The sequence below is a fragment of the Bufo bufo genome, chromosome 3 (genome assembly GCF_905171765.1).
Source record: "Bufo bufo chromosome 3, aBufBuf1.1, whole genome shotgun sequence".
NCBI lineage: Eukaryota > Metazoa > Chordata > Amphibia > Anura > Bufonidae > Bufo > Bufo bufo.
Genome location: NC_053391.1, coordinates 392937465 through 392965188, shown reverse-complemented (window position 1 = coordinate 392965188; position 27724 = coordinate 392937465). Strand labels below are relative to the sequence as shown.

Sequence of the window (27724 nt, the reverse complement as noted above, 5' to 3'; positions counted from 1 at the left end):
TGTTAGTTTAGGAGGAGGGAGTAAAGAGCTGATAAGTGGAAAAAGAGCGATTGCGATATGTTATATTGCAAAGTTTTATATATTTGACTGAAATATTAATTTATGCAAAGTTGTGTGAAAAGGTAGTGACCATTTTTTAAGGTGCCCGTAAGTATCTCTTCTGACTCCCCGTACACATGCATGCTTAGTTTGGCCGCGTGTGTATGTGTTGCAAATGCTGAGAGGAGATGGCTGCTGCCAGACACTTCTGGTGGTGGCTTATCTCCCAAGATAACAAAAGCGTTAGGTGTTTAAGTTCAAGTCTCCCGATCCTACTCCCCCCCCCCCCCCCCCCCACGATCATCTGTGGGGGTTGAGTAAGGAGCTCCCCATACATATTAGAATGTTGTCTGACAGCCTATGTGTATATACTATGTATGCGCTAATGTGCATGGGAGCCTTTAGTCATTTCATGTACCGTACAAACAAATGTAGGATCACAAACTGCATAATTACACAGACGGCTGTCTAATCAAAATCACTGATGCTTTCCAAGCAAAGAAAATTCTTCTGGCAAACTGTTGCAAAGAAAAAGTAGAGTGAAAGAGACAAAACTATTAGAGAGCGAGAGAGAGGAATGAGTCCCCAAGGAGACACATTTACAATTGTACCATTTGTTCTGCAGTAATTGCTCAGGTTATTAGCATAACCGAGACAAACCATATGCTGCGCAGTGTATCCTTTTATTAGGCCCAACGTGTTCACTGCCCGTGATCAGAGTGCTACCTGCGCCTGCGTGCAGACTGTCCCTGGGGACAAGTGACTGAAGGCATAAAGCCACAGAGCGCAGAGGCAGACTTCTCATCACTACTCTGATCTCCTTTAACATGCTGAATATTTGTACCTTTTTAGAAAATGTCTGTTTGTGTAATGAGCCATTTTGTGCCTGAAAAGATCAAGCTAAAAAGTGACTTGTAAGTTGTCAGATGCTGCATGAATCATCAGAAATGCTTATTAGGTAGAAGACATTTGAATACCAAAATACAGCACTCTGAAATGGGTTTAACGGAGATGACCTGCCATCCTGTCCATGAGCTGTGTCACGGCAAGAACAATTAATTTAGTCTTGGTTGACTGGTGTGTATTGCATTGAATGGGAAAGTCACAAACTTTTACAGCTGGGCGGTAGCATTCCTTAGTAGAATTACAATGTTATTTTAGATAATGTTTAAACATGTTTTTTGTATAATATCAGAAAAATGTTTTGGCTAAGCGGTGGACCATACAACCTTATGCATCTAAGGTCACCCAAAGAGCCGTATGGGTCTCAACTGTGCTTCTGAATATTTCTTATGGAGACCTACGGGGGTTATTTTTGTTGGATTCCATATGGATGTCCTAACAGACCAAAGTGGGGCAGCACATAGAGCCTTTAGCATGAGTACCACCTACAATTAATTGAATGTAATTGACCAGACAATTTCATCCTTCATATTTTGACAAAAATTAGTTTTTGGTGATCCATACCAGTCCGTAGTTTATGAGACTGAAAGTATCCAGTTCATTATAAAAAGTCAGGATGCAAGCAGTTAAACATATGTTTAAGTACTGCCTATGCATCCCATAAGACTCTCATATGTACATGGCCATATTTTGCCTCTGTTTTGGATGGAACCATAATAAGTCTGCCACGGAGCTCCATAGGGGCTTTTCTTCTGCCTTGACCATAGTAAAGTGCAGTGTGACTAGTATTTATAACTAAAGACAATCTGACTGGAATGGCATTGGTAACTATTGTGAAATAAAAGTATCTAAAGCGGACTTCAATCCGAATTCCAGGAAAAATTTGATTTGCCGTGAAGCCGAATTTCCTCACACATCGTTGTAGCAGTGGTTCATTGAAATGGAGGAAAAAACTAAAAAATATATAGTCACCTCATCCATTTGCATGTGAAGAGGCCGCCGCGGCCAATTTGATTGAAGAAAACGCGCAAAATCTCTTGCGCAGTGACATATGACATCACCCACGATTCATCAGCGATCAGCGATGAACGTGGCATCTGAGGGATTCAAAGACAAGGGACAGCTCCATCGTTATTCCCTGTCATTGTGTCCGCTACGTACAAAGATATGCGCTTGGTGACAAAATAATTCATCACAAGGCCAATTTCTTTGTGAAATTCCTCAAAGCATTGAAGCAAATTTTCCATAACTTCGCTCATCTCTTCTGGTAACCACAGATTTGGATGTGTCTTCGGTCTAGACCACAATCCTGTCTTCAGTAAACCTTAAGATTTCTACATAAACCTTGCATTGTATGGGCTTCATTTTTATTGAATCTGGTCCCAGATGCACGGCCATTAACAAAGAAGACCGATCATGCAAAATGGCCTGAATAGGTGTCTGTGATGCTTGTACAGGCGTTAATGCGACCTCTGGCCACACCAGAGATGTATCTAGTATTACAGCTTGGCTCCATTAAACTTAATACTAGCTACAATAATAGAAATAACCCGTGGATGGATGTGGTGCTGTTTCTGGAAGAAGGCAACCATGTTCTTCTAATTCTGGATAACCCTTTTATATGCATCAGGTTCTCAGCAAGTGTCTAAGTAACCATGTGCAATACCTCAGAAGGACTACTGCAAGGGGTTGGTTACAATTAACAGAGTTAGTGCAAGGTTTCTTGAGTTAAATGTTGTGATTTGTTTTGTATGCACTTAATAGCACTGAATATACAACATATTGTTAACAAATTGGCAAACTGTATTAGGTTGTCTGGTTAATGGACCAGGTCCGCCCCCTAGTTGTTGAGAGAGAGTCTAGTCTGAAGCATCTTGGAGGAAAGACATGTGTGAGAGACCTCCTGCACAACTGGGCTCAAGTTCAGAGAAAAACTGCAGAAGGAGTTAATAAGAACCTTATTGCAAGCCTGTGGTTCTGCTGAGAGACTAGAGTGTATTTAGAGAGGAGTACTATAACCACCATCATTGTTGCTGTCCATATGCTCCTTTTGGGAGAATATTTCACTATACTTTCGAACTATGCCTTTTGCTGCTATATGTACCACTAATGCTCCTACCATCAGCTGAGTAAAGAGATTGTAACAGATGACGATCAACTGGCCTTATTATTGACTCCATCATCTCCTAGCTTTGCATCTATACTGCTACCTTTCACCCTACCAAACAAACTCCTAACTTCAATGGCACCCACCTAACACCATGCAGCAGCCCCAACTCCAAGGAGTGCCCCGAGGTAAGGAGGAGCACACCCCCAGTCACTGAACAGCGCTAGGGTGTGCCAGAGTGGAGATTGCCACCGTGATCTGTGAGTACTACCACCATCCTCACGACAACCACTCCCATCTTCCCATAGTACTTATCCACTATAGAGCCAATTCTGTATTTAGATTCGACCTTCCTTAGGGTATGCTTGCATCTGCGACATGCCTAATCTGGCACAAATGCCGGCTGTCAACTAGACAAAAACCATTGCATTGAAAAAGGCCGGATCACCAACTGCCCCATTATTATACTATATAACTAGCTGAAGGGCCTGGCTTCGATGGGGTATATTTAATCTATTTCATTGTGTGTCGTTAAAAGGTATCTACACTATCCACTATAGGTGACATCTACAGCACCCCATCCCCAAAACAGTGACCTCCACAGCCCCTTAACACTGACCCCCCAGAGTGCCCTGTCCCTTAAAATTGGACCTCCACAGCAGCCCACCCCCTTAACTTTGACCTTTACAGCAGCCTTCTCCTTTAACAGTGACTTTCACAGCCTACCACCCCTTTGACAGTGACCTCCACAGGGGCCCACCCCTTAACAGTGGCCTTTACTGAATCGGAGGCATGTCCTTTTGAACAGCTCACTCTAAGACAGCAGCACTGTACTGTCTGAGTGTGAGCTCCAGAGAGAAAGTCACCGTCCCTCCCACCCCTGCAGCTGACAGCAGTTGATTTTTACCTTCATTTTTTCAATCCCTGTCGGCTGAGGAGTGGAGGGGGCGTGGTCTAACCATATCGGGGCGTGGCTTAGCGGGACCTAGAAGTAGATTTTACCTTTATTTTTCAATCCCCGTCGGCTCAGGAGTGAAAGGGGGCGTTACCTAACCGGATCAGGGCGTGGTTCAGAGAGACCTGGGCGGGGTTTTAAGTCTTTTGAGGGTGGACACATTGTGGCAGGGGGCGCGTCTGAGCTCCTTCCTGTAAGAGTGACGCCCCTCTGGGCACCTTACTGGCTCATTTGCATTCCAAATAAACTGGATTTTCAGAGGTTAAAAAGATCTATTGCTGGAACAAAGGCACATCTAGAAATAAGGTACTAAGTGCTATTAGGCCATGGCTTTATTTCAATAGTGATTATCCTAGTGACAGATTTCCTTTAATGCTCTCCTACAGCAGTGAAGATAAATGGCTGGGTTGTTATGGAAACCTGGAGTAAAACTGTGTATGTGGAGAATAGAGGACCTGCGAGCTTCTATTGTCTAATAAGGGTCATGTGACCAAGCTTCTATTGGCTAATTCATTTTTTAGGACTATCTCAGGAACGGTACGCCCTAGAAAGCTGAGACCTGGTCTAAAACCTTCCCGGACACCTGATGTACCTGTGTGCCAAATTTCGTGATTGTAAATGCGACGGTGAGGATTCCTTTAGCGGACATACACACACACACATACACTCAGCTTTATATATAAGAAAGATTGTATAATCTGGTAATGACAGATCCAGCGAAATCCGGAAGCCTGCTCTCCGCAGGAAAAGCCTGCTGGATCTGCTGCCGCAGATGTGAACGTACCCTCATCCTTGCTCTTGTTTCGAGACATCCCAAGATGAGTAGCCTTCAAAATGAATGACTAGACTTACCTTCCTAAGTCTCTAGACCACGGATTTCAAACTCATGGCCCCCCAGCTGTTGCAAAACTACAACTCCCATCATGCCCTGATAGCTGTAAGATGTCCAGGCATGATGGGAGTTAGAGTTTTGCAATAACTCGAGGGCGACAAGTTAGACATCCCTGTTCTAGATGATATTCGTATGCTTTGGTTTTTAAAATATCTTTGTAGAACCAGTGTTAGATATGTTATTTTGCATTGAAGGTAGAGTACTGTAGCTTTTGAGATACATTGATCTGCTCTGAGATTTCTCAAACAAATGTCATATAGTCTGTAAAGCCAGCGTGCCATAGACATAGACTACACCTATGCACCACTAGATAATTTATTACTGTAGCTGTGGCTTTTTTTCCTAGTCTGCAGAGGCCTGAACATTAGTGAATGATAAGAGAGCCCTCTGCAGGACACAGTCCACCCTGACTACTCGTATTCTGGAGGCTGCAGTGATTAGCAGCACAGGTAGCTGCTGTCAGCTGCTCCCCCGGCTGTCACTATCTTTAGATCCTAATTGTGTAATCAGGGCGCACAGCACAGGGAGGGGCTGCTCTCTAATCTGTTATTCTAGCTTCTCCATAATCATACTCCCCATTCTGCAGAGCTACCTCCCATCCTGTCAGCCTCTGATTGGAGGTAGGGAGGAAAGGGCTATACATTGTACCTTTCAATTAGCCCTTTCATTTGGAAAGAGTTGAATGATTAGTCATCCATGCAGGATAAGGGTGCGTTGTATTAATTTCACTGCCGCAGCGTCTCATGTTAGCATGCCAGAAAATGTATTATTTGATCTTTGCTGGATTAATGAGGACGTTTTAGGTTATTGTATGTATCTCTAACATAAAGTACAGGCTTCATATACTGTGAATTACTTTAAATAAAAGCTTCTCTTCCCGTTTATTACCACTCTTGTGAATAGTCTTCATTCTTCACAGCTATACCCAGTATCAGTCACTTCTGTTTGACTCCATCATTTTCATTTGTCGAGCAGGCACCCCTCCTAAAACTTTGTTCTTCAGTAGCGTACATATAATAGGGTACCATTTCTGAGACTCACTCATGATCAAATGCTGCATGGCACAAAGCCAATTCACCCGTTTCTTCTGTCTTTTATCTCTACTCCTCCCCGTCCTTGTTTTGTCTGCAATGATGTCTACAACGTTACAGTCACATTAACACCAGGGAGAAAATCCTTGGATGCACACTGTCACATCAAACATATCCATCTCTAGTGAGGCATTTTATACCTTCAGCACAAACACTTCCCTGAGGCATAAGGAGCTATTTTATAGCACTTTTTAGGTACAGCTGTTCCCGCCTTAGGGAGAGAGATGCTTTAATAGGGCCAACTGTGCACCTCCTTTGAACAAAGCTGAATAGTATCCTTCAATATTTCAGGATTCTTTGGTCCTCTGCGTAAAACATCTGTGGAGTAGAACCAATTTTCTTAGGTCCTATGAATATAAAAATGAGATCATGAGCTAACAGACCAAAGAATGGAAGTGCCAAGGAATCAATAGACTGTCAGAGGGAACAATACCTTGCCTCATGAATGTTCTTTTTCATTTTCTCTACAGGGTGAAGGCTAAGAAAGGAATTAACTTGCAGAGTACCAGATCCCGGGATCTTAGATGGGTTGTCAACTCAGAGCTTCTAACAGGTGGCAAACATTCCACCGCAACAGTAGATGTGACAAAGGTTCAGGCGCTCCCTCACAGGTATAGAGCACTATTGTCTACAGTGCATTTGTATCTGGAAATTCTGTAATGGCCCATGTTTTATGTCTTAAGTTTTATCTTTTAAGTTGTGCGTCTATGAGTTCATACAAAGATTAGGTAAGCTGTGGGTGTGGTACGTATTCTGTTAAAGATCAGATTATGTTATGTGAATGTGATCACTTGGACTATTATTACTTCATAATAAAATTACACAAATAATATTGCAGTTAAAGGGACTGTTTGACCAGCTTTTGGTTTTTATTGGTTGAGAGTAGCACAAAATATTTCATACTTAGCTCCACTGATCCTTCTGTCCATCCATACAGTTCTCTGCTCTTGGTGAATCTTGATACACAGGGATTGCCCACTCAGGAAACCTGCCTAAACAGCCATTACCTGTGTGTATCTGTAAAGAATAAATCAAGGCAACTGGACTTACTGTAGATTTCTTGAAAACGTTTCACTCGTTCTTCCAACAAGCTTTCTCAATTCTGAGTGACTGTACAAGAATTCTCTGGGAATAAATATGTAACTGAATCAACAGTTGGTAATTATACCCAGCATGGGGTCAGAAGTCATTATACCCAGCATGGGGGCAAAGGTGTTGATTCCATTATCCTAATTGGAGTCAGTAGGGGATAATGACCTCCCAGAAAAAGGTGTCAAGACAGCATTGTATGTGGCAGACAATAGATGTCTAACCCCCCTGTGTGTGTTAAGGCACCAGGAAATCGAGTATATGGGGGATCATTGCTGCAGATGACCGGTGGAGTTATGACTTATTTTATTTTTTTATGCCACTTGGAGCCTCTTAAAAAAGGATCTGCTGGCCAACTTTTTTATTGTTCAAGGGCAAAAGTTGTTTAGTGTGGTACAGTGTGTAACCGCAGTGCCATGCATGTCTCATTGTGATAATTTTTTTTTTCTGGGAAAAAAAAACTGCTACTGAATTAATGGTAAACAGTTTAAATGGGTTATTATTATATAGTGCATGGCAATCCCTGACTTACAAAACTAGAACCAGCCCTGTACCTCACATGGATCCAGAGATCTCCCCAATGATTGCTCCAATTGGTCTGCTAGATTTATTTCCACCTGGCAGTTCAGGGGTTATGTCTTTCTCAGGAGGTATGTCCTTTCTGCTGCCTGTAGCTGTCACAACTTCTAACAGAAAATATGGCAGGTGATAGTTCAAGGGTGGTAACCAAGCACGTGGGACCACCTCAGTATGGTGGACAGAGAGATGAGGAAAAGAACAATCAGGAGGCAGATATGCTTTATTGAATAACTCGGTGTCTATACAATTTTTTTTTTATTGCATGCAATTACAAAAGTTTTCAGATCCAGGTGATGGTTGAAAAATGTGGACCATTTTTCATGGGACAAATCTTTTAACATTGCTGGTACCATGTGAGAAGGTTGTAAAAGTATAAGGCAATGTTCAGACATGACAGTATTTCATTGTGGATTACACACTGAAAATCTCCAACAACATTCAGTACAATACATGAGTACTGGGTTTCCTAACCCCCATTCACATGTGGCATATTTTCTGCTAAGCATTTTCGTGCAAGCTGTAGCTTTGGAAATCTACAGCATGCACATTAGATTGTGGATTTAATACTCTGCAATAAAGGTTGTGAAACCCAAGGCAAATGTGCAGCACAGTCAGCAGGAATTTGTGGATTCCACACAGATTTGCCACTGAATTGTGGCCCCAAAACTTGACCTTAGTCACACAGGGGTAAAAATGAATGAGCTATAATACTGTATCCATAGAAGGGCCAAATATTCTATGCGTTTGCTCTGGTGACATCTGTAAAGTGCAGGGTGGAAACCAAGAACAGTACAGAAATCTCACTAGGAAAAACTAACCCTTGCTCTGCATTACAAGAGATCACCTCAGCTGTTCTGTAGCAGCTAGCAGAATTTTGAATGCAGCTCTGAACTACAGTACATTATAATTCAGGCTGCCTCTGTGGATCAAGAGTGAAACCCACTGTGAAGATCCACGGCATTTCTACAATGAACTGGGAAGCTGTGATTTTGAAAAATCCATGGCATGCCCTGAAATACAGTAAATTCTACCGCTACATGTGGATGGTGTTTTGAAAACCTCATTGACACATATTGTACTGTAAATTGTTATTGACAGTAGAAATCTGCAAAGCTTAAACCTACCGTAAAAGTGTTCATAAATATACATAAAAAAATATATACACTGTAAATAAAATCTGTTACAAATTCAATTTAACGTTGTACTAGTTTCTGGATTATCCTAATTTGTTGATTTTGATATCTATTGTGCATTAGGCAAATGAAAATAATATGATGCCATATCATTTACTTATTCTTTATGAAAAGAACCAGGCATTAAAGGGGTTGTACCATCTCAGACATTGGGGCATATCACTAGGATATGCCCCCAATGTCTGATAGATGCGGGTCCCACCGATGGGACCCGCACCTATCTCCTAAATGAAACTAGCAAAGTCCCGGAGGATGCACCGTGCATGTGTGGCCGCCCTCCATTCATTCCTATGGGAGAGCCTAAAATAGCCGAGCGCTGGTTCGGCTATTTCCATCAGCTCCATAGAAGTGAATGGAGTGGTGCCTGTGCTTGCGTGGTGCGCCTCTCATTCATTCCAATGGGACTGCCGAAAATAGCTGAGACTGCCGTGGGACTTTGCTGACTCAGTTTTAAGTATAGGTGCTGCTCCCAGATGGGGGCATATCCACTTCTTGGTCTATACAGATCACTTTTCTGCAGTTATATATGTATTATTCTAAACCTGCCTGTAATGATAAGGAGATATCACCTTTGTGTACAGATCCGCCATTTACAATGGGTGATTGTCAGAGCTTATCTATTCTTTCCTTGTACAGTGACCTCTGTACAGGTCACAGAGCATGGCTAGAACACTCTCCCATAAATGTCAATGAGGTCCCCTCATGACCATTGTGTCTATGGACCATGGGGCTGCCGTAAAGCTATTTTTTTAATGTATGTAAATGCTGTTAAGAACAGCTCCGGCAAGATAGCTGCCCCCATAATCATGTTCAGGAAATAAAATAAAATATGTACAATCAGAAAAATAAAATCAGATTAGAAAAAAAGGAATATGTATTGCTATCTGGTTTTAACTGGAGTTTTTGGTGACACATTTTTTTTAAGATGATTACAGGTACCAGACAGTATAGATTTGGGGTCACTTTGGGGTCATTATAAGTGAATTCAATAGTTGTTGGATTTATGATACATACTACTTTACATGTAATTCTTTTTCTACCCCAAATAACTGTTTAGCCAATAAAAATTGAGTTTCACATACCATAGACGTATTCCTCAACATTGAAATTGCAACACCAAGAAGAGCAATGTGTAAAATTATGGAAATCGAGGAAGTAGCAGGTGTCACTAAGATATGCAAATAATCACAGTTCAACCTCCTAAGAGGGACATAATCCTTGAACTGAGAGACTTTGGTTTATCAGACTTGCAGATCACTATGGGCCTAGGCTGAGATGTCAGAACTTTTCAACATTAGGTGTCCTGATGGTTGGGAGAACAATGAAGAACTGGAATGACAACAAGAGGTGCACAGAGGGGAACTTCTGCATGGATGGATCATCTGGTTAGAAGAATGGTGCAAAGTGATCCAAGTGCAAGTGAAATTGCATGTGACATCTCAAGCCTACTTTTACCATCAGAAGGCATTGACATGACATTGGATTACAAGCCAGACTTTCAGCTGAAGGTGTTCCATTGACATCACGTCACCATTCTCAAAGGCTATTATGGTGCACAGCAAAACTGCGATAGAGGCTGAAATGGAGGTTTGTCCTCTTCAGCGATGAGTCACACTTTTGTCTCAGATGCAGTGATTGCCTGCAATTGGCCTGTAGGCCAGGTGAGAAACACCATGAAGAAGCCTTCACAATGGAGGATCACTCCAGTCGTATTACCAGGATTATGGTGTGGTGACATGATGTACATTAGCCAGACCCTGCTAATCTTCATTTCAGACACAGTAACAGCTTGGCGTTACCTTGATTTGGAACCAGTGATACTCCCATTTCTCTAAAGTGTCCCAGGAGTCATTTTTCAATAGGACAACACCATGTCGCATTTTGCTTGTGGTACTGTGATCCGCCTGCATGGCCGAAACATGCTGCATCGTCTCTGGATCGTCTCTCATTGAGCACATCTGGAATGTCATTGGTTGGCGATTGCAAAGAGTGCCCAGACAGTATAGATTTGGGGTCACTTTGGGGTTATTGTAAGTGAATTCAATATTTCTTGGATTTATGATACAACGTTGACTGAAATAACCACTCGTTACAACCGAGGTATGCAGCAAAGCATTTGTGAAGCCACAACACGCACAACCTTGAGGCGGATGGGCAACAACAGCAGAAGACCCCACCGGGTACCACTCATCTCCACTACAAATAGGAAAAAGAGGCTACAATTTCCACGAGCTCACCACAATTGGACTGTTGAAGACTGTAAAAATGTTGCCTGGTCTGATGAGTCTCGATTTCTGTTGAGACATTCAAATGGTAGAGTCCGAATTTGGCGTAAACAGAATGAGAACATGTATCCATCCTCTGATGGCTACTTCCAGCAGGATAATGCACCATGTCACAAAGCTCGAATCATTTCAAATTGGTTTGTTTCTTGAACATGGCAATGAGTTCACTGTACTAAAATGGCCCCCACAGTCACCAGATCTCAACCCAATTGAGCATCTTTGGGATGTGGTGGAACGGGAACTTTGTGCCCTGGATGTGCATCCCTCAAATCTCCATCAACTGCAAGATGCTATCCTATCAATATGGGCCAACATTTCTAAAGAATGCTATCAGCACCTTGTTGAATCAATGCCACGTAGAATTAAGGCAGTTCTGAAGGCAAAAGGGGGTCCAACACCGTATTAGTATGGTGTTCCTAATAATTCTTTAGGTGAGTGTACATGACTATGGACATAGCCATGGCAGCTAGAATCTAAATAGCTATTATTTTCAATGCTGTTTGCTGTATATATCCATTTACGAAGTGGAATTCAATCCGAATTTCAGGAAAGATTCGATTCGCACCGAAGTCGAATTTCCTCCCGCTTCGTAGTAACGAATTGCCTTTTTTCCTAAAATGTCTGCTGCACATGTTAGGACATGGAGAAAAGAACTCTGGGAACCAGGGATCACCCACAATGCCATGCATGCAGCCAATCAGCAGCCAGCCCTGTGATGTCACAGCCCTATAAATAGCCTCAGCCATCTTGGATTCAGCCACTTTCCAGTGTACTTAGTGCAGGGAGAGGCATCAGCAGGCGCTAGGGACAGTGCTAGAAAAGACTTTATTGTGCTGAAAAAATGATTTAGAAGTTCAGGGAAAGATAATTCATAGTGTAGGGAAAGGATAGGGAGGTATTATCCACACTATAAAAGGAGAACAGGGTCCAATAGGGGAGTGTACAGCCTGGGTAATAGGAGCGATTCTATTCTACACCTTGCTGCACTAATTGGGGATCCAAATTGCTTGTTATACTGCTGCTTTTAGGTTTGTACTATATGATAGCTCAGTAATTCCAGCAAACCTTGCTTGTTATTGGGGGTGCAAGTGCTGTGTGATACAGCCATTTATGGGGTGTATTAATAGGAAATATACGTACGAGCCGTTCTGCAGTGAATTTACATTGCTATACAGGCATTTGCGGGGTGTATTAATAGAAAATATAGGTACGTCTTATTAGCCGTTCTGCTGTGAATTTACATTGCTATACAGCCATTTATGGGGTGTATTAAGAAGAAATATACAGATGTCTTATTAGCCGTTCTTTGGTGAAGTTACATTATTCTACAGTCTTTTTTTTGGGTGTATTAGTGGGAAAAAAAGTGCGTCTTATTAGCTGTTCTGCGGTAAAGTTACATTGTTCTACAGCCTTTTTTGGGATGTATTAGTGGGGAAAAAAGTACGTCTTATTAGCTGTTGTGCGGTGAAGTTACATTGTTCTGCGGTCTTTTTTGGGGTGTATTAGTGGAAAAAAAGTACATCTTATTAGCCATTCTATTGGGGATCCAAATTGCTGCTGCTATTAGGTTTGCACTATACGATAGCTCAGTAATTCCAGCAAACCTTGCTTGTTATTTGGGTGTAAGTGCTGTGTGATACAACCATTTATGGGGTGTATTAATAGGAAATATACGTACGTCTTATGAGCCGTTCTGTAGTGAATTTACATTGCTATACAGCCATTTACGGGGTAAATTTATAGGAAATATAGGTACATCTTATTAGCCATTCTGCTGTGAATTTATATTGCTATACAGCCATTTACGAGGTGTATTAGTAGGAAATTGACGTGCGTCCTATTAACGGTTCTGCTGCGAATTTACATTGCTATACAGCCATTTATGGGGTGTATTAATTGGAAACATACATACGTCCTATTAACCATACTGTGGTGAATTTACATTGATATACAGCCATTTATGGGGTGTATTAATAGGAAATATACGTACATCCTATTAGCCTTTCTGCAGTGAATTTACACTGCTATACAGCCATTTACAGGGTGTATTAATAGGAAATATATGTAAGTCTTATTAGCGGTTCTGCAGTGAATTTACATTGCTATACAGGCATTTACGGGGTGTATTAATAGGAAATATACGTACGTCCTATTAGCCGTTCTGCTGTGAATTTACATTGCTATACAGCCATTTATGGGGTGTATTAATAGGAAATATATGTATGTCTTATTAGCCGTTCTGTGAATTTACATTGCTATACAGCCATTTATGGGATAGATTAAGAGGAAATATAAGACGTCTTATTAGCCGTTCTTCGGTGAAGTTACAGTACATTGTTCTACAGCATTTTTTGGGTTGTATTAGTGGGGGGGGAAAGTGTGTCTTATTAGCTATTTTGCGGTGAAGTTACATTGTACTACAGTTTTTTTTTGGGTGTATTAGTGGGGGAAAAAGTACGTCTTAGCTGTTGTGTGGTAAAGTAACATTATTCTACAGCCTTTTTTGGGGTGTATTAGTGGGAAAAAAGTACATCTTATTAGCCATTCTGTGGTGAAGTTACATTGTTCTACAGTCTTTCTTGGGGTGTATTAGTGAAAAAAAAGTATGTCTTATTAGCTGTTCTGCAGTGAATTTACATGGCTATGTAGGCATTTACGGGTTGTATTAATAGGAAATATACATACACCTTATTAACCGTTCTGCTGTGAATTTACATTGCTATACAACCATTTACGAGGTGTAATAAGTAGAAATATACGTACGCCCTATTAACCGTTCTGCAGTGAATTGACATTGCTATACAGCCATTTACAGGGTGTATTAATAGGAAATATACGTACAGTACGTCTTATTAGCCGTTCTGTGTTGAATTTACATGGCTATACAGCCATTTATGGGGTGGATTAAGAGGAGATATATGTACGTCTTATTAGCCATTCTTCGGCGAAGTTACATTGTTCTACGGCCTTTTTTGGGGTGTATTAGTGGGGGGGGGGGGGGATGGCTTATTAGCCATTCTGCGGTGAAGTTACATTGTTCCACAACCTTTTTTTGGGGTGTATTAATTTACTTTTAATTTAATTCTTTTATCTTACAGTATGTCAGACAGATAAGTGACAGGCAATTCAAAGGGAATGGCCAGTGGCCAAAATATTTCTGTCGCAGGCAGAAGTAGGAGCAGAAGTAGGGGGTGGCAGAAGAAGTCGCAGCGAAAGGCCTGAGCTCCTAGTGTCATCTAGCCATCGTGTCTTGACCAGCAACCCAGCGTTGCTTGAATGGTTGACTTGGTCTTCGAATTCATCACAAGTGACATAAGACACACCCAGCCAAGAGTCGGTGTGTTCCTCTGACATGACGCTTAGTTTGCATGGCCCGGGAGCAGGCGCTGTACCCCCAACTGTCCTCAACCTGCCTCAGGTTCTCTCAGCGTGAGAAGTATTATATGCTGTAGGCTCGGCTCCACTTTTCAGTGAAGACGAGCTACTAGAGGACAGTCAGCAGCTACTGCCCAGCCAATATCTAGAGGAGACATCCGCCGCTTCCTCCGGTAGGTGGGCAAGTAGTGATGATGAGAGTTGCGTGGGAGTTGGTGTTGTGAGCTGTCAAGCTCCTGGCCCTGAGACCGTTGAGGGGGACATCAGTGACGTGCAGACAGTAGTGGATCACACTTGGGAGCCGGGTGAAGAAGGGGCTTCATCATCATCAGGAGAAGAGGGTGGCAGCTTGAGCGTGAGGTAGTGGCTGAGCCAGCAAGGCGGTAGCGTGGCCGTGAGGCAGCAGGGTGTCAGCAGTGGGAGGTCAGAAGCCAAACATGCCCGGGGTAGACCACTAGTTTCACAAGTAGTGGTGCAGGCAGGGACAGACTGGGAACTTAAAGTGGCCCTGGAAAAAAAAGTGGCCCCATTTTGTAGGCAGGTCCAAATTAACAGAAGACGGGGAAACACAAGTAGGCGGGGTCAACAATGCCATGGTTCAAAATACCATTCCAGCAAAACCAAATAACACAGTGTAGCATAATATACTGCCCCAAAAGCTGGCCCTCAAGAGCTACCATATTCTGTCCTCCTCCTCCAGTTGTCTATGAAGCAGAGCCGACGTATGGGGCTGTAACTAAGGTCAAGGACAATATATGTCATTTATGGCCCACTGGGTAAATGTGGTTCCTGTCTAGCCACACCAGCAACTTGGCCAGGTGACGCCACTTCCGCCTCCACGTTCTCATGCCATTGGTCCTGCGACAATGTCCGCCTCTGCCTCCTCATCCTCCACTGTGTCCTCAGCCTCCACTGCAGGGACAATTCACAGTGCCCCTCCAGCATACCACATGTGCAGGGCATGGCATTGTCACGCTGTTCTGCACCTAGTTTGCCTGGGTGAACTGAGTCACACAGGGGAGGAACTGCTCTGCATCCTTCATCAAGAAATCTAATCCTGTTTTTTTCCTCGACAACTCAAAATTTGAACCATGGTGACCAACAACGGAAAGAACATGGTGTCGGTGCTGCATCAAGGATGGCGCACTTTTTAAATCTGGTTGTAAAGCGTTTCCTGAAATCTTCAACCCATCTGCCAGACATCCTGAAAATGGCCAGGAAACTTTGCATGCACTTCAGCCACTCATACACCACAAAACACACCATCCTTGAGCTGCAGCGGGAGAACGGCGTCCCCCAACATAGGCTGATATGTGACGTTTCCACCCGTTGGAATTCCACCCTCCATATTTTGGACCGATTATATGAAAGGCCATAAATGATTTCTTGATGATACATGCAGACAGAGGTACTTCCCTGTGTAACTTCGATGTTAGCCAGTGGCAGCTCATGCGTGACACCTACCATTTGCTCGGACCCTTTGAGGAGGCCATTTTATTTCTCAGTTGCCTGGACTACGGGTTGAACAATGTCATTCCACTGATTCATGTCTTGGAACAGATGCTGCTAAATCTGTCTGGTCAGGGGACTTGAGACGTGGCAGCTACATCTCAGCCACATGAGCCCTGTGAGGGCTGAACTGGAGGAGGAGGAGGAGGACAGTGGAGCACAATCAATCTGTAGAGAAATGAGTGGTTTTTCTACACAGGTGACAGGAGAGGAGATGCAGGAGCAGCCGGAGGAGCTACAGGGAGATGAGCAAGATGAGGCAGATGACCCAGACACACCGTGACAGTATGCAGTGTAGATGGAGGCAAGGAGTCCCTCTGAGTTAGTTGCACAAATGGCAAGCTGCTTGCTCATTTGCTTGCATAGTGACAGCCGTATTGTCACCATTTAGCAGAGGGATGACTACTGGCTCTCCACCTTGTTGGACCCTTGCTACTGGTCCAAAATGGGGGTCTTTTTTACACCCGCTGAGAGGGGGACAAATTGAACTACTATAGAGATCCTATGTAGTCAGTTGTCCGCTGCCTATCTGCGACATCGTCCATCCTCTCGCAGGTCTGACCGTGGGGGGGCCCTTTGTGCTTACGTTCCACTGCCATGGCTGATGTAGGGGGGGTGCAGGAGCAGTACCAGCTCCATCAGTAGGAACTTGAGTCTAGAGTCGCTGATGAGCAACTTTCTTCACCCGCCTAGTGAAGGTAATACTCACCACCAGCAGCAGCTAGACATAGCAGAACCTGAACCAGCAGGTGGTGGCATACTTGGACAGCACCCTGCCACCCCACATTGAAGGGGGAATACTGGGTAGCCTAACTGGATTTGTGGACTCAACTGGCCGAGTTTGCGCTGGAAAAACTTTTCTGCCCGGCCAGTAGTGTGGCATCAAAGCGGGTGTTTAGTGTGGCGGGGGCCATAGTTACCCCAAGTAGAACTCGCCTGTCCACCAAAAATGTGGAGAGACTGACCTTTGTCAAGATGAATCAGGCGTGGATCAGCCAGCATTTTCTCACACTAATGCCTGATTCATCAGATTAGATCATCCATGGTGCCTCACCGAAACCTTGTCAAAAGAGACCTGTTTATTCTGGCTACCTGCTTCAGCTACTATTCTGATGCTGCCACCCACCATCTTCAGCTGGTAATGGTATGGCCGCCCACCTCCCCACTCTGTCAACGGGCCACTCTGTATTCTCCTCATGCTGCTGCCACCTCAACACTCTGTCATTGGGCCACTCTGTGGTCTCCTCATGTTGTTGCCAACTCAACACTCTGTGGTCTCCTCATGCTGCTGCCAACTCACCACTCTGTGGTCTCCTCATGCTCAACACTCTGTGGTCTCCTCATGCTCCTGCCAACTCACCACTCTGTGGTCTCCTCATGCTGCTGCCAACTCACCACTCTGTGGTTTCCTCATGCTCCTGCCAACTCACCACTCTGTGGTCTCCTCATGCTCAACACTCTGTGGTCTCCTCATGCTCCTACCAACTAACCACTTTGTGGTCTCCTCATGCTGCTGCCAACTCTACACTCTGTGGTTTCCTCATGCTTCTGCAAACTCAACACTCTGTGGTCTTCTCATGCTGCTGCCACCTCACTACTCTGTGGTCTGCTCATGCTGCTGCCACCTCACCACAACACTCTGTAACTGGGCCACTTCTCTTGGTATTCCCACCCTCCCCACTCTATGACAGGGCTGCTATTTTGCCTTTTTGGCCTTGTTGGCATCACCATTTATTTGACCCTTCTGATCTGTCAGAAGGACAGAAAAATGAGATGCACAACAAATCCTATCTATGTAGCAGCTGTAAGGCCTGTATGATATAATCCCTATTTTGCATCAGGATTGGCTCATGAAAGCATCTCTGTTTTGGATCCACTCCTGTTGTCTTTTTTTTTTTTTTGTCCTTAGCAATACTGATGGATTGCTAACCAAATGCTGACCGAGTGACAGCAGATGCTCAACAGACAGGATTCGTTTTTTGGGGGTTTTTCTTCTGACGGATCAAAAGAAGGGCAAAATAATCAGTGACGTCAACACAAATTTACTACTGACACCCTCTCCACTCTGTCAGGGGGGCTCTACTTGTATCAGCGTAAAACAGAGCAGGTTCTGTCAAAATATGTGAAATCATCTGATGGCGGTGTAAAAGGAGTGCGCTCTTTCACGCTATAGTAGGATCTTGGGCCTCTGCATGGTTCTTTATACCTGGCACTGACATTGACCTGTAAGGCTGAGTTCACACTTGAGTTATTTGGTCAGTTTTGGCCCCGTAACTGTCCAAATAAGTGAAGTGTGAAGTGATTCTAAGAGCGACGCCTGTCATCTGCGTGTCATACTGACACTACTACATCAGACTTCCTATGCATGTTTATGCATGGAACAGTGTACAACACCACTATACAGGCTCTCTGCATCCAGGAAATGGCAGTTTTTTAATGAGATTCGCCACAAATCAATTCGGATCGAATCAAATCTTTTTGGAAACCAACCGAATAGAATTTTTGAGAAATTTGCTCATCTCTAGTCTTGTACCCAGTCGCGGTACCTAGGTCCTGTGCATATATATGTCTTTTTGTGGCTACCACAAACTGCACTTTCTATTCTCACTTTGTTATCTTTGTAATAAATCTAAAAGAAAGCTTAAAATACATATTGCATTGTAGTGTAACCCCCTCCCCACAGGGAAGTGGTCTAGCGCAGCTCACTTCTTCTTTTCCATTAATATTTCATCAGGTTGTTTTCCTAAAAGGTGATTGTGATCACTTTAAATTCATCTTCTGTCTCTAACCTTTTGAAGGCCGATTTCATTCTGCATTGGAAATGGCACACAAGTGCCTCGGTTTTTAGCAGATTGTGCTTGTTTCCAGAAGATGGCAATATGTAATATATACACAGGACACACCATATCTTTAAAAATCTGCAATGTCATTCCAAAAAGAAATAGAAGAAATTACTTTTATTGTGCGCAAGGCTTACCGCTATGAATAACAAACCTGCTTAAGGGGATAGGAAACATAGTCTACAAATAATTACTTTCATAATGAAAGGTCAGCTTTCTTCCTTGAAGATATATAGCTAATAATTCTGTAACATATACTTTTATGTCCTTCCTCTTAGGCTAGTGAGTTAAAATTTAGTAACTTGAATAGAACAGAAGACTGCTCCTAGCAGCACTTGGGTCCTTCACAGAACTTCTATGTTCTCCATGTGTTTTTGTGTAGGGTTTACTGGTTTCCTCTAAAACTCTAAAAACATGATGATATTCTTATGCAATTGGCCTCAGTGTATTTCCGAAAGAGGAAAGCTAGACAGTGAGCTCTATTGGGGACAAGGACTGTTAGGAGTGACAACCCTCTCTATAATTCACTGTGGTATATGTTGGTGCTATATTTAATCCATAGGAAATAAATGAACAGATAAATAAGGGGATAAGTAGCTATGAAATTTGTGGCATTCACGAGGCATAAGATAAAAGGTTGTTTGGTTCAGCTAACCCAATATCATCCTTATACCATTGCTGTTGATTAATGAATTGCACGGAGAAACACCATATCAGTCTTGTGAAAATTCCAGCACTTGACCTTATTTTCATTCCATAAAAAAACATTATGACGCATTCGTCCAATAAACAAATTACAGAGGCTACGTGTTTCGAACCTGTCTAGTCTAAGCAAAAGTTGCTTTGACTAAGAACTGCTATATGGTGGTTGGAAATGCACAGCTGTTGTATTTTTTTATATCGGAGGATGTGTTGTGATTTTTTTTTTTATGGAAAGACAATAAAGTAATGGTTTTATGAGGTTTTTTTTCAAGTGCATGATTTTTTTCTTTCAATTCATGAGGCATATAGAAGAAAGCAGCCTGGAACCACCTCTAGAGATTCTGCTGATGACATTTAAAGGGTTTTTCCATACTCAGCATATTGATGTCCTTGCCTCAGGATAAGTTATCAATATCTGATCGACGCCGGAAGCAGCGCTTTGGATGGAGTCAGAAGCAAACCTACATTCACAGTGTAGTGATCGCTTGCATTGTGCTGTCATGGATGGTCGTTGTATCTAGCCTTTTATTCACTTGAAGTAAGGATTCAGTTCTCCACCCTAGCCCTGTATCTAAACCCTGGCTGAGTAATTTGTTGGTACACCCGGCACCCAGCACCAGCTACATATGCTGGCTAATGCTCCATTATCTATGCCCGTGGCTATTGAAATCATTTGTTTGGCTACATTGTACATGTAATAAGGATGCCATTTATTATCATTGTGTCATTAGTAGGTTATTTGCAAAGAATGGTTTAGAGAAAAATACCATGCTATCAGTGATACCGGTCTCCTTTATTGTTGGCTGAGCCCTGATATGGTTATGTCTTTCCCTCTCTATCTAACATTTGTTCAGGAGCTTTCTCTTGCTGTGTAGAGCAATGAGGTTTTGGTGCACCTTGGAAATCAGAGCAGTAAAGTTATGTTTTGTAATAATATTGAAGGTATTCCGTGTTGATATGAGATCCAAACTGGTAGTATGGGTGGATTAGATAGACTGTCCAGGGATCACGACTGGCTGATCTTCTACCACTGTCATGCTATAGTATTTTGCAGTATTCTGTAATTGCTCCTCAACAGGCATCCTGCCTGAACCTCTCACCTGTTAGGTAGAATAAATTGTAGATTTGTTTAATTGACGCTGAGTTCTTTACTTCTGGTTATCAAAGTTTCAAGAAATTTCATATTAAAGATACAGGGCAGGAAAATTTACATTATTGTAAAAAAAAAGGCATTTTGCCCAGGGGTTTGCTATGTACGTGGAACCTATATGGCAGCCGACAACGTGTTCTGTATGGAGAGTGCATGAGAATATAAAAAAACTTCCATACAATGGATCCCTACAATACAAATCCATAAAATAGTCATAAGTATGAGCCCCGCTGCTACACTCATAGGGGACCAGATAGCTCAGATATAGGGAATTGTTTGGAATAGTCCTTACACTTACGGGTTACAAGCAATATTCACTGGTGAATTTACTTTTCTAACTAAAATTTTGTTCCCTGAATGTCAGATTTACAGGAGGAGGTTCAACAAAACTATGCCTCTAGTATGAGGGTCCTTAAACTAGCATCCTAGACCTCTACTTCTTAAAGTCCTATATAACTGTGTTAAAAGGGTTATCCCATCTCACAGTGGAAACCAAGCGCTAACCTCTGGTGGCCAGGCTTAAGGTGTATACACATGACATTGGGACGGCCATGCCAGTGTTGCCGAAATGCCGACCTCAAAACGTGAAACCACAAAACATGGGCACCGACGTTGTGCGTGCCACATAGTGGTGCAGACCCTTTGACTTCCATGAGTCTGCAATACACAAGATTCAGCGAAAGATAGGACACGTCCTATCTTTTGCAGTGTGGAGGCATAGACCCGGAAGCACACAGATTCACATGGAAGCCCTTTGTGTCTTGTTTTTATTGGAGTTTATGTCAGGTCTCACAGGAGTCCCCATAGTACCTGCCAGAATTTAAACAGTTTAATACCTAAAGATACTAAATTCAGAGCTACAGGTATAGTAAGGTGTTTCTTCCCCTATGGCAGAAATTAAGTGTGGTGCCTTCCTACAGTACAGGGAGTGCAGAATTATTAGGCAAGTTGTATTTTTGAGGATTAATTTTATTATTGAACAACAATCATGTTCTCAATGAACCCAAAAAACTCATTAATATCAAAGCTGAATATTTTTGGAAGTAGTTTTTAGTTTGTTTTTAGTTTTAGCTATTTTAGGGGGATATCTGTGTGTGTGCAGGTGACTATTACTGTGCATAATTATCAGGCAACTTAACAAAAAACAAATATATACCCATTTCAATTATTTATTTTTACCAGTGAAACCAATATAACATCTCAACATTCACAAATATACATTTCTGACATTCAAAAACAAAACAAAAACAAATCAGTGACCAATATAGCCACCTTTCTTTGCAAGGACACTCAAAAGCCTGCCATCCATGGATTCTGTCAATGTTTTGATCTGTTCACCATCAACATTGCGTGCAGCAGCAACCACAGCCTCCCAGACACTGTTCAGAGAGGTGTACTGTTTTCTCTCCTTGTAAATCTCACATTTGATGATGGACCACAGGTTCTCAATGGGGTTCAGATCAGGTGAACAAGGAGGTCATGTCATTAGATTTTCTTCTTTTATACCCTTTCTTGCCAGCCACGCTGTGGAGTACTTGGACGCGTGTGATGGAGCATTGTCCTGCATGAAAATCATGTTTTTCTTGAAGGATGCAGACTTCTTCCTGTACCACTGCTTGAAGAAGGTGTCTTCCAGAAACTGGCAGTAGGACTGGGAGTTGAGCTTGACTCCATCCTCAACCGGAAAAGGCCCCACAAGCTCATCTTTGATGATACCAGCCCAAACCAGTACTCCACCTCCACCTTGCTGGCGTCTGAGTCGGACTGGAGCTCTCTGCCCTTTACCAATCCAGCCACGGGCCCATCCATCTGGCCCATCAAGACTCACTCTCATTTCATCAGTCCATAAAACCTTAGAAAAATCAGTCTTGAGATATTTCTTGGCCCAGTCTTGACGTTTCAGCTTGTGTGTCTTGTTCAGTGGTGGTCGTCTTTCAGCCTTTCTTACCTTGGCCATGTCTCTGAGTATTGCACACCTTGTGCTTTTGGGCACTCCAGTGATGTTGCAGCTCTGAAATATGGCCAAACTGGTGGCAAGTGGCATCTTGGCAGCTGCACGCTTGACTTTTCTCAGTTCATGGGCAGTTATTTTGCGCCTTGGTTTTTCCACACGCTTCTTGCGACCCTGTTGACTATTTTGAATGAAACGCTTGATTGTTCGATGATCACGCTTCAGAAGCTTTGCAATTTTAAGAGTGCTGCATCCCTCTGCAAGATATCTCACTATTTTTGACTTTTCTGAGCCTGTCAAGTCCTTCTTTTGACCCATTTTGCCAAAGGAAATGAAGTTGCCTAATAATTATGCACACCTAATATAGGGTGTTGATGTCATTAGACCACACCCCTACTCATTACAGAGATGCACATCACCTAATATGCTTAATTGGTAGTAGGCTTTCGAGCCTATACAGCTTGGAGTAAGACAACATGCATAAAGAGGATGATGCGGTCAAAATACTCATTTGCCTAATAATTCTGCACGCATTGTATATGGTGCTATATCACAAACATAAATGATATTACTATATCACAGACATGCATTGTACCACTATTCAAGACACATACCTAGTGTATCTACACTGTGCACATATAACTTGACACTATACCACGCACATACATAATGTGTCTCTGCAGCACACATATATAGTACTGCATAATTGTGATGAGCAGCAGGGGTCATATTCGAATTCGCAATATTTCACAAATATTTTGTAGAATATTTGTCGAATATTCGCGAATTCGAATTTTCTTTACATTCGACATTTTTTTTTACTCAAAAAATCGGCACGGTAATGATCGCGTAATATGCGAATATTACGTGATCAATACAGGTGTGGGTCAAAAACGAATATATAGCACTATAGAATTTAGTGCCTTATATTCATTTTTTAGAATATTCGTCTTTTTTTCCATTTGAAGTCATGATTCCTCCCTGCTTCTTGCATGTGGGCCAATGAGTCATTGGTCCACAAGCAACTTAAGCAGGGAGGAATCATGACTTCAGATGGAAAAAAGGACGAATATTCTAAAAAGCAAATATATAGCACTATATCGAATATATTAGTTTTTTCGAATATTCGTAATATTCTAAAACAAGAATATATAGCAATATAGCGAATATTCGAAAAAAAAAAAATGTAGAGCAATTTAGCTAATATAGTGCTATAATCTTTTTTTTTATAGTTTTTAATAGAAAAAAATTACAACTATTAGACAAAGAAGATTATAGCACTATATTAGCTAAATTGCTCTATATTTTTTATTTTTTTTTCGAATTCACTATATTGCTATATATTCTTGTTTTAGAATATTGCAAATATTCAAAAAACAAATATATTCGTTATAGTGCTATATATTCGTTTTTTTGAATATTCGTAATTTTTCCCATCTAAAGTTATGATTCCTCCCTGCTGAAGTTGCTTGTGGGCCAATGACTCATTGGCCCACAACAAGAAGCAGGGAAGAATCATGTTTTTAGTAGTGATGAGCAACAGGGGCATCAGTAGAATTTGTGATATTTCACAAATATTTGGGCGAATATTCGCCATATATTTGTTAATTCGAGAATTCATTATCTCCAGTCATTATTTTCTTGATTGCGGAAATCGGCAATTAAAAAATTTGCGATAAAATTTCACATTACGAAAATTCGCAATCAACACTACTCCTATCACACTCCTATCACACTTGGTAATGACGTACAGGATTTTGCATCCACCATTTCATTTTCTGAAGTTCTGCCTGTGCATAATGTTCAGAATGATAGGCAGAGGCGCATAAAGGAGTTCAACATATGGCTTGGTAAATGGTGTCAAGAGCAAGGATTTGGCTTTGTTTCTCATGATAGCTCTACTTGGAATAGAAAGGAACTGTACAAAAAAGATGGTTTGCATCTTTCTCTCAAAGGAACAAATGTACTTAGTGAACAGCTCCAAGAATTTGCGAAAGAGTATTTAAACTAGGAAGGGGGGGCAAAAGAGTGAAAATAAAAGAGTCCAATTGCCCCCCGAAACAATGCCAGAACAGGTCAGAAGCACAGAGGTTAAGAAATGATAAGCTCAGAGTCCTGTCTACAAATGCTCGCAGTTTAGGTAAAAAAATCAATGAACTTGGGTCAATAATGGCATCTGAGAATGTAGATTTAGTGGCTGTTACGGAGACATGGTTTAATGAAAGAAATGACTGGGACATAACCATACCAGGGTACTCTTTATACAGAAGAGACAGAGAAGGCAAGAAAGGAGGAGGAGTGGCCCTGTATGTGAAAGATAGCATTAAATCTAACCTAATACAAGTTGGTGAGGCCAACATAGAGTCAGTTTGGGTGTGATATATAGACCACCTGGTCAAGTTAAAGAACTAGATGATCTACTAGTTGAAGAAATAGCTAAAATGACAATGAAAGGAGAAGTTATCATTATGGGAGATTTCAATCTTCCAGATATAAACTGGAAAACCAAAATAGCAAGTTCTACCAGGAGTACAGATATTCTAAATTCCCTACTGGGGTTATCTCTACAACAAGTGGTTGAGGAGCCAACCCGGAGGGAGGCCATTTTGGATTTGGTATTCACAAACGGGGATTCGGTATATGATGTCATTGTAGGCGAAACCTTGGGATCTAGTGATCACCAGTCAGTGTGGTTTAATATAAGAACTGTGAAAGAGTCCCACCACACAAAAACAAAAGTTTTAGATTTTAGAAAAACAGACTTTTCAAAAATGAAATTAGTCATAAATGAGTCCTTATCAGACTGGAACGGATTACATGGAGTCCAGGAGAAATGGGACTACTTAAAAGGTGCATTATTGAAGGCAACAGAAAATTGCATTAGACTCGTCAGTAAAAGCAAAAAAAGGAGGAGACCAATGTGGTACTCAGCAGAAGTGGCCCAAATCATTAAAAATAAAAAGCTAGCATTTTGTAATTATAAAAAAACCCAGAGCAATGAAGATAAGGAAATCTACAAGATTAGGCAGAGAGAGGCCAAGCAAGTTATAAGAACTTCTAAAGCGCAGGCAGAAGAAAAACTAGCTCAGTCTATGAAAAAAGGGGATAAGACATTCTTCAGATATATAAATGAAAAAAGGAAATTAAAACAAGGAATAACTAAATTAAAAACAAAGGACGGAAGGTATGTAGAAGAGAATAAAGGGCTAGCCGACTGCCTTAATGAATACTTCTGTTCAGTTTTTACAAAAGAAAAAGGAGAAGGACCTCCACTAGAAAGAATGACTATTAAATCGTTTGATGCATGTATCTTTACAGAGGAAGATGTTCTAAGTTTGCTGTCTAAGGTGAAGACAGATAAGTCACAGGGGCCTGATGAGATACACCCAAAATTATTAAAAGAGCTTAGTGGTGAGCTGGCAAAACCGTTAACAGATTTATTTAACCAATCATTAGTAACAGGAGTCGTCCCGGAAGATTGGAAATTGGCAAATGTCGTGCCCATTCACAAGAAAGGTAGTAGGGAGGAATCGAGCAACTATAGACCAGTGAGTCTGACATCAATAGTAGGCAAATTAATGGAAACCCTATTAAAGGATAGGATTGTGGAACATCTAAAATCCCATGGATTGCAAGATGAAAAACAACATGGGTTTACTTCAGGGAGATCATGTCAAACAAATCTTATAGATTTTTTTGACTGGGTGAATAAAATAATAGACGGTGGAGGTGCAGTAGACATCGCATATCTAGATTTTAGTAAGGCTTTTGACACTGTCCCACATAGAAGACTTATCAATAAACTGCAGTCATTGAGCATGGACTCCCATATTGTTGAGTGCATTAGGCAGTGGCTGAGTGACAGACAACAGAGGGTTGTAGTCAATGGAGAACATTCAAAACAAGGTAATGTTACCAGTGGGGTTCCACAGGGATCTGTACTGGGACCGATTTTGTTTAATATCTTCATAAGTGATATTGCAAAAGGCCTCGCTGGTAAGGTTTGTCTTTTTGCTGATGACACAAAGATATGTAACAGGGTTGATGTTCCTGGAGGGAAACACCAAATGGAAAAGGATTTAGGAAAACTAGAAGAATGGTCAGAACTCTGGAAACTGAAATTTAATGTGGATAAGTGCAAGATAATGCACCTGGGGCGTAAAAACCCAAGGGCAGAATATAGAATATTTGACACAGTCCTGACCTCAGTATCTGAGGAAAGGGATTTAGGAGTAATTATTTCAGAAGACTTAAAGGTGGGAAGACAATGTAATAGAGCAGCACGAAATGCCAGCAGAATGCTTGGATGTATAGGGAGAGGTATAAGCAGTAGAAAGAGTGAAGTGCTTATGCCGCTGTACAGAACACTGGTGAGACCTCACTTGGAGTATTGTGCGCAGTACTGGAGGCCATATCTCCAGAAGGATATAGATACTCTAGAGAGAGTTCAGAGAAGAGCTACTAAACTAGTACATGGATTGCAGGATAAAACTTACCAGGAAAGGTTAAAGGACCTTAATATGTATAGCTTGGAAGAAAGAAGAGACAGAGGGGATATGATAGAAACTTTTAAATACATAAAGGGAATCAACTCGGTAAAGGAAGAGAGCATATTTAAAAGAAGAAAAACTACCACAAGAGGACACAGTTTTAAATTAGAGGGGCAAAGGTTTAAAAGTAATATAAGGAAGTATTACTTTACTGAGAGAGTAGTGAATGCATGGAATAGCCTTCCTGCAGAAGTGGTAGCTGCAAATACAGTGAAGGGGTTTAAGCATGCATGGGATAGGCATAAGGCCATCCTTCATATAAGATAGGGCCGGGGGCTATCCATAGTATTCAGTATATTGGGCAGACTAGATGGGCCAAATGGTTCTTATCTGCCGACACATTCTATGTTTCTATGTTTCTAAAGTCAAAGATACTGCAGCCCACAAGCTCGAATCAGGGAGGGATCATGTGTACTGATTTAAAAAAAATCTCAAATATTTAAAATTCCGAACATATATAACTATATTCTAAATATTTGAGAATTCTCGAAGTGCCGATATTCGCGATAAAAAT

At 41.8% G+C, this 27724-nt stretch overlaps 1 protein-coding gene across 1 annotated transcript in view; it reads left to right on the top strand.

Moving 5' to 3' along the window:
* Positions 1–27724, top strand: part of TMEM132E (transmembrane protein 132E) — a 484064-nt gene that overhangs the window by 411861 nt on the left and 44479 nt on the right. Inside the window, exon 3 of the mRNA XM_040424795.1 lies at positions 6458–6598. Within this exon, the coding sequence (XP_040280729.1) occupies positions 6458–6598 (141 nt within the window). The remainder of the gene's footprint in view (positions 1–6457; positions 6599–27724) is intronic.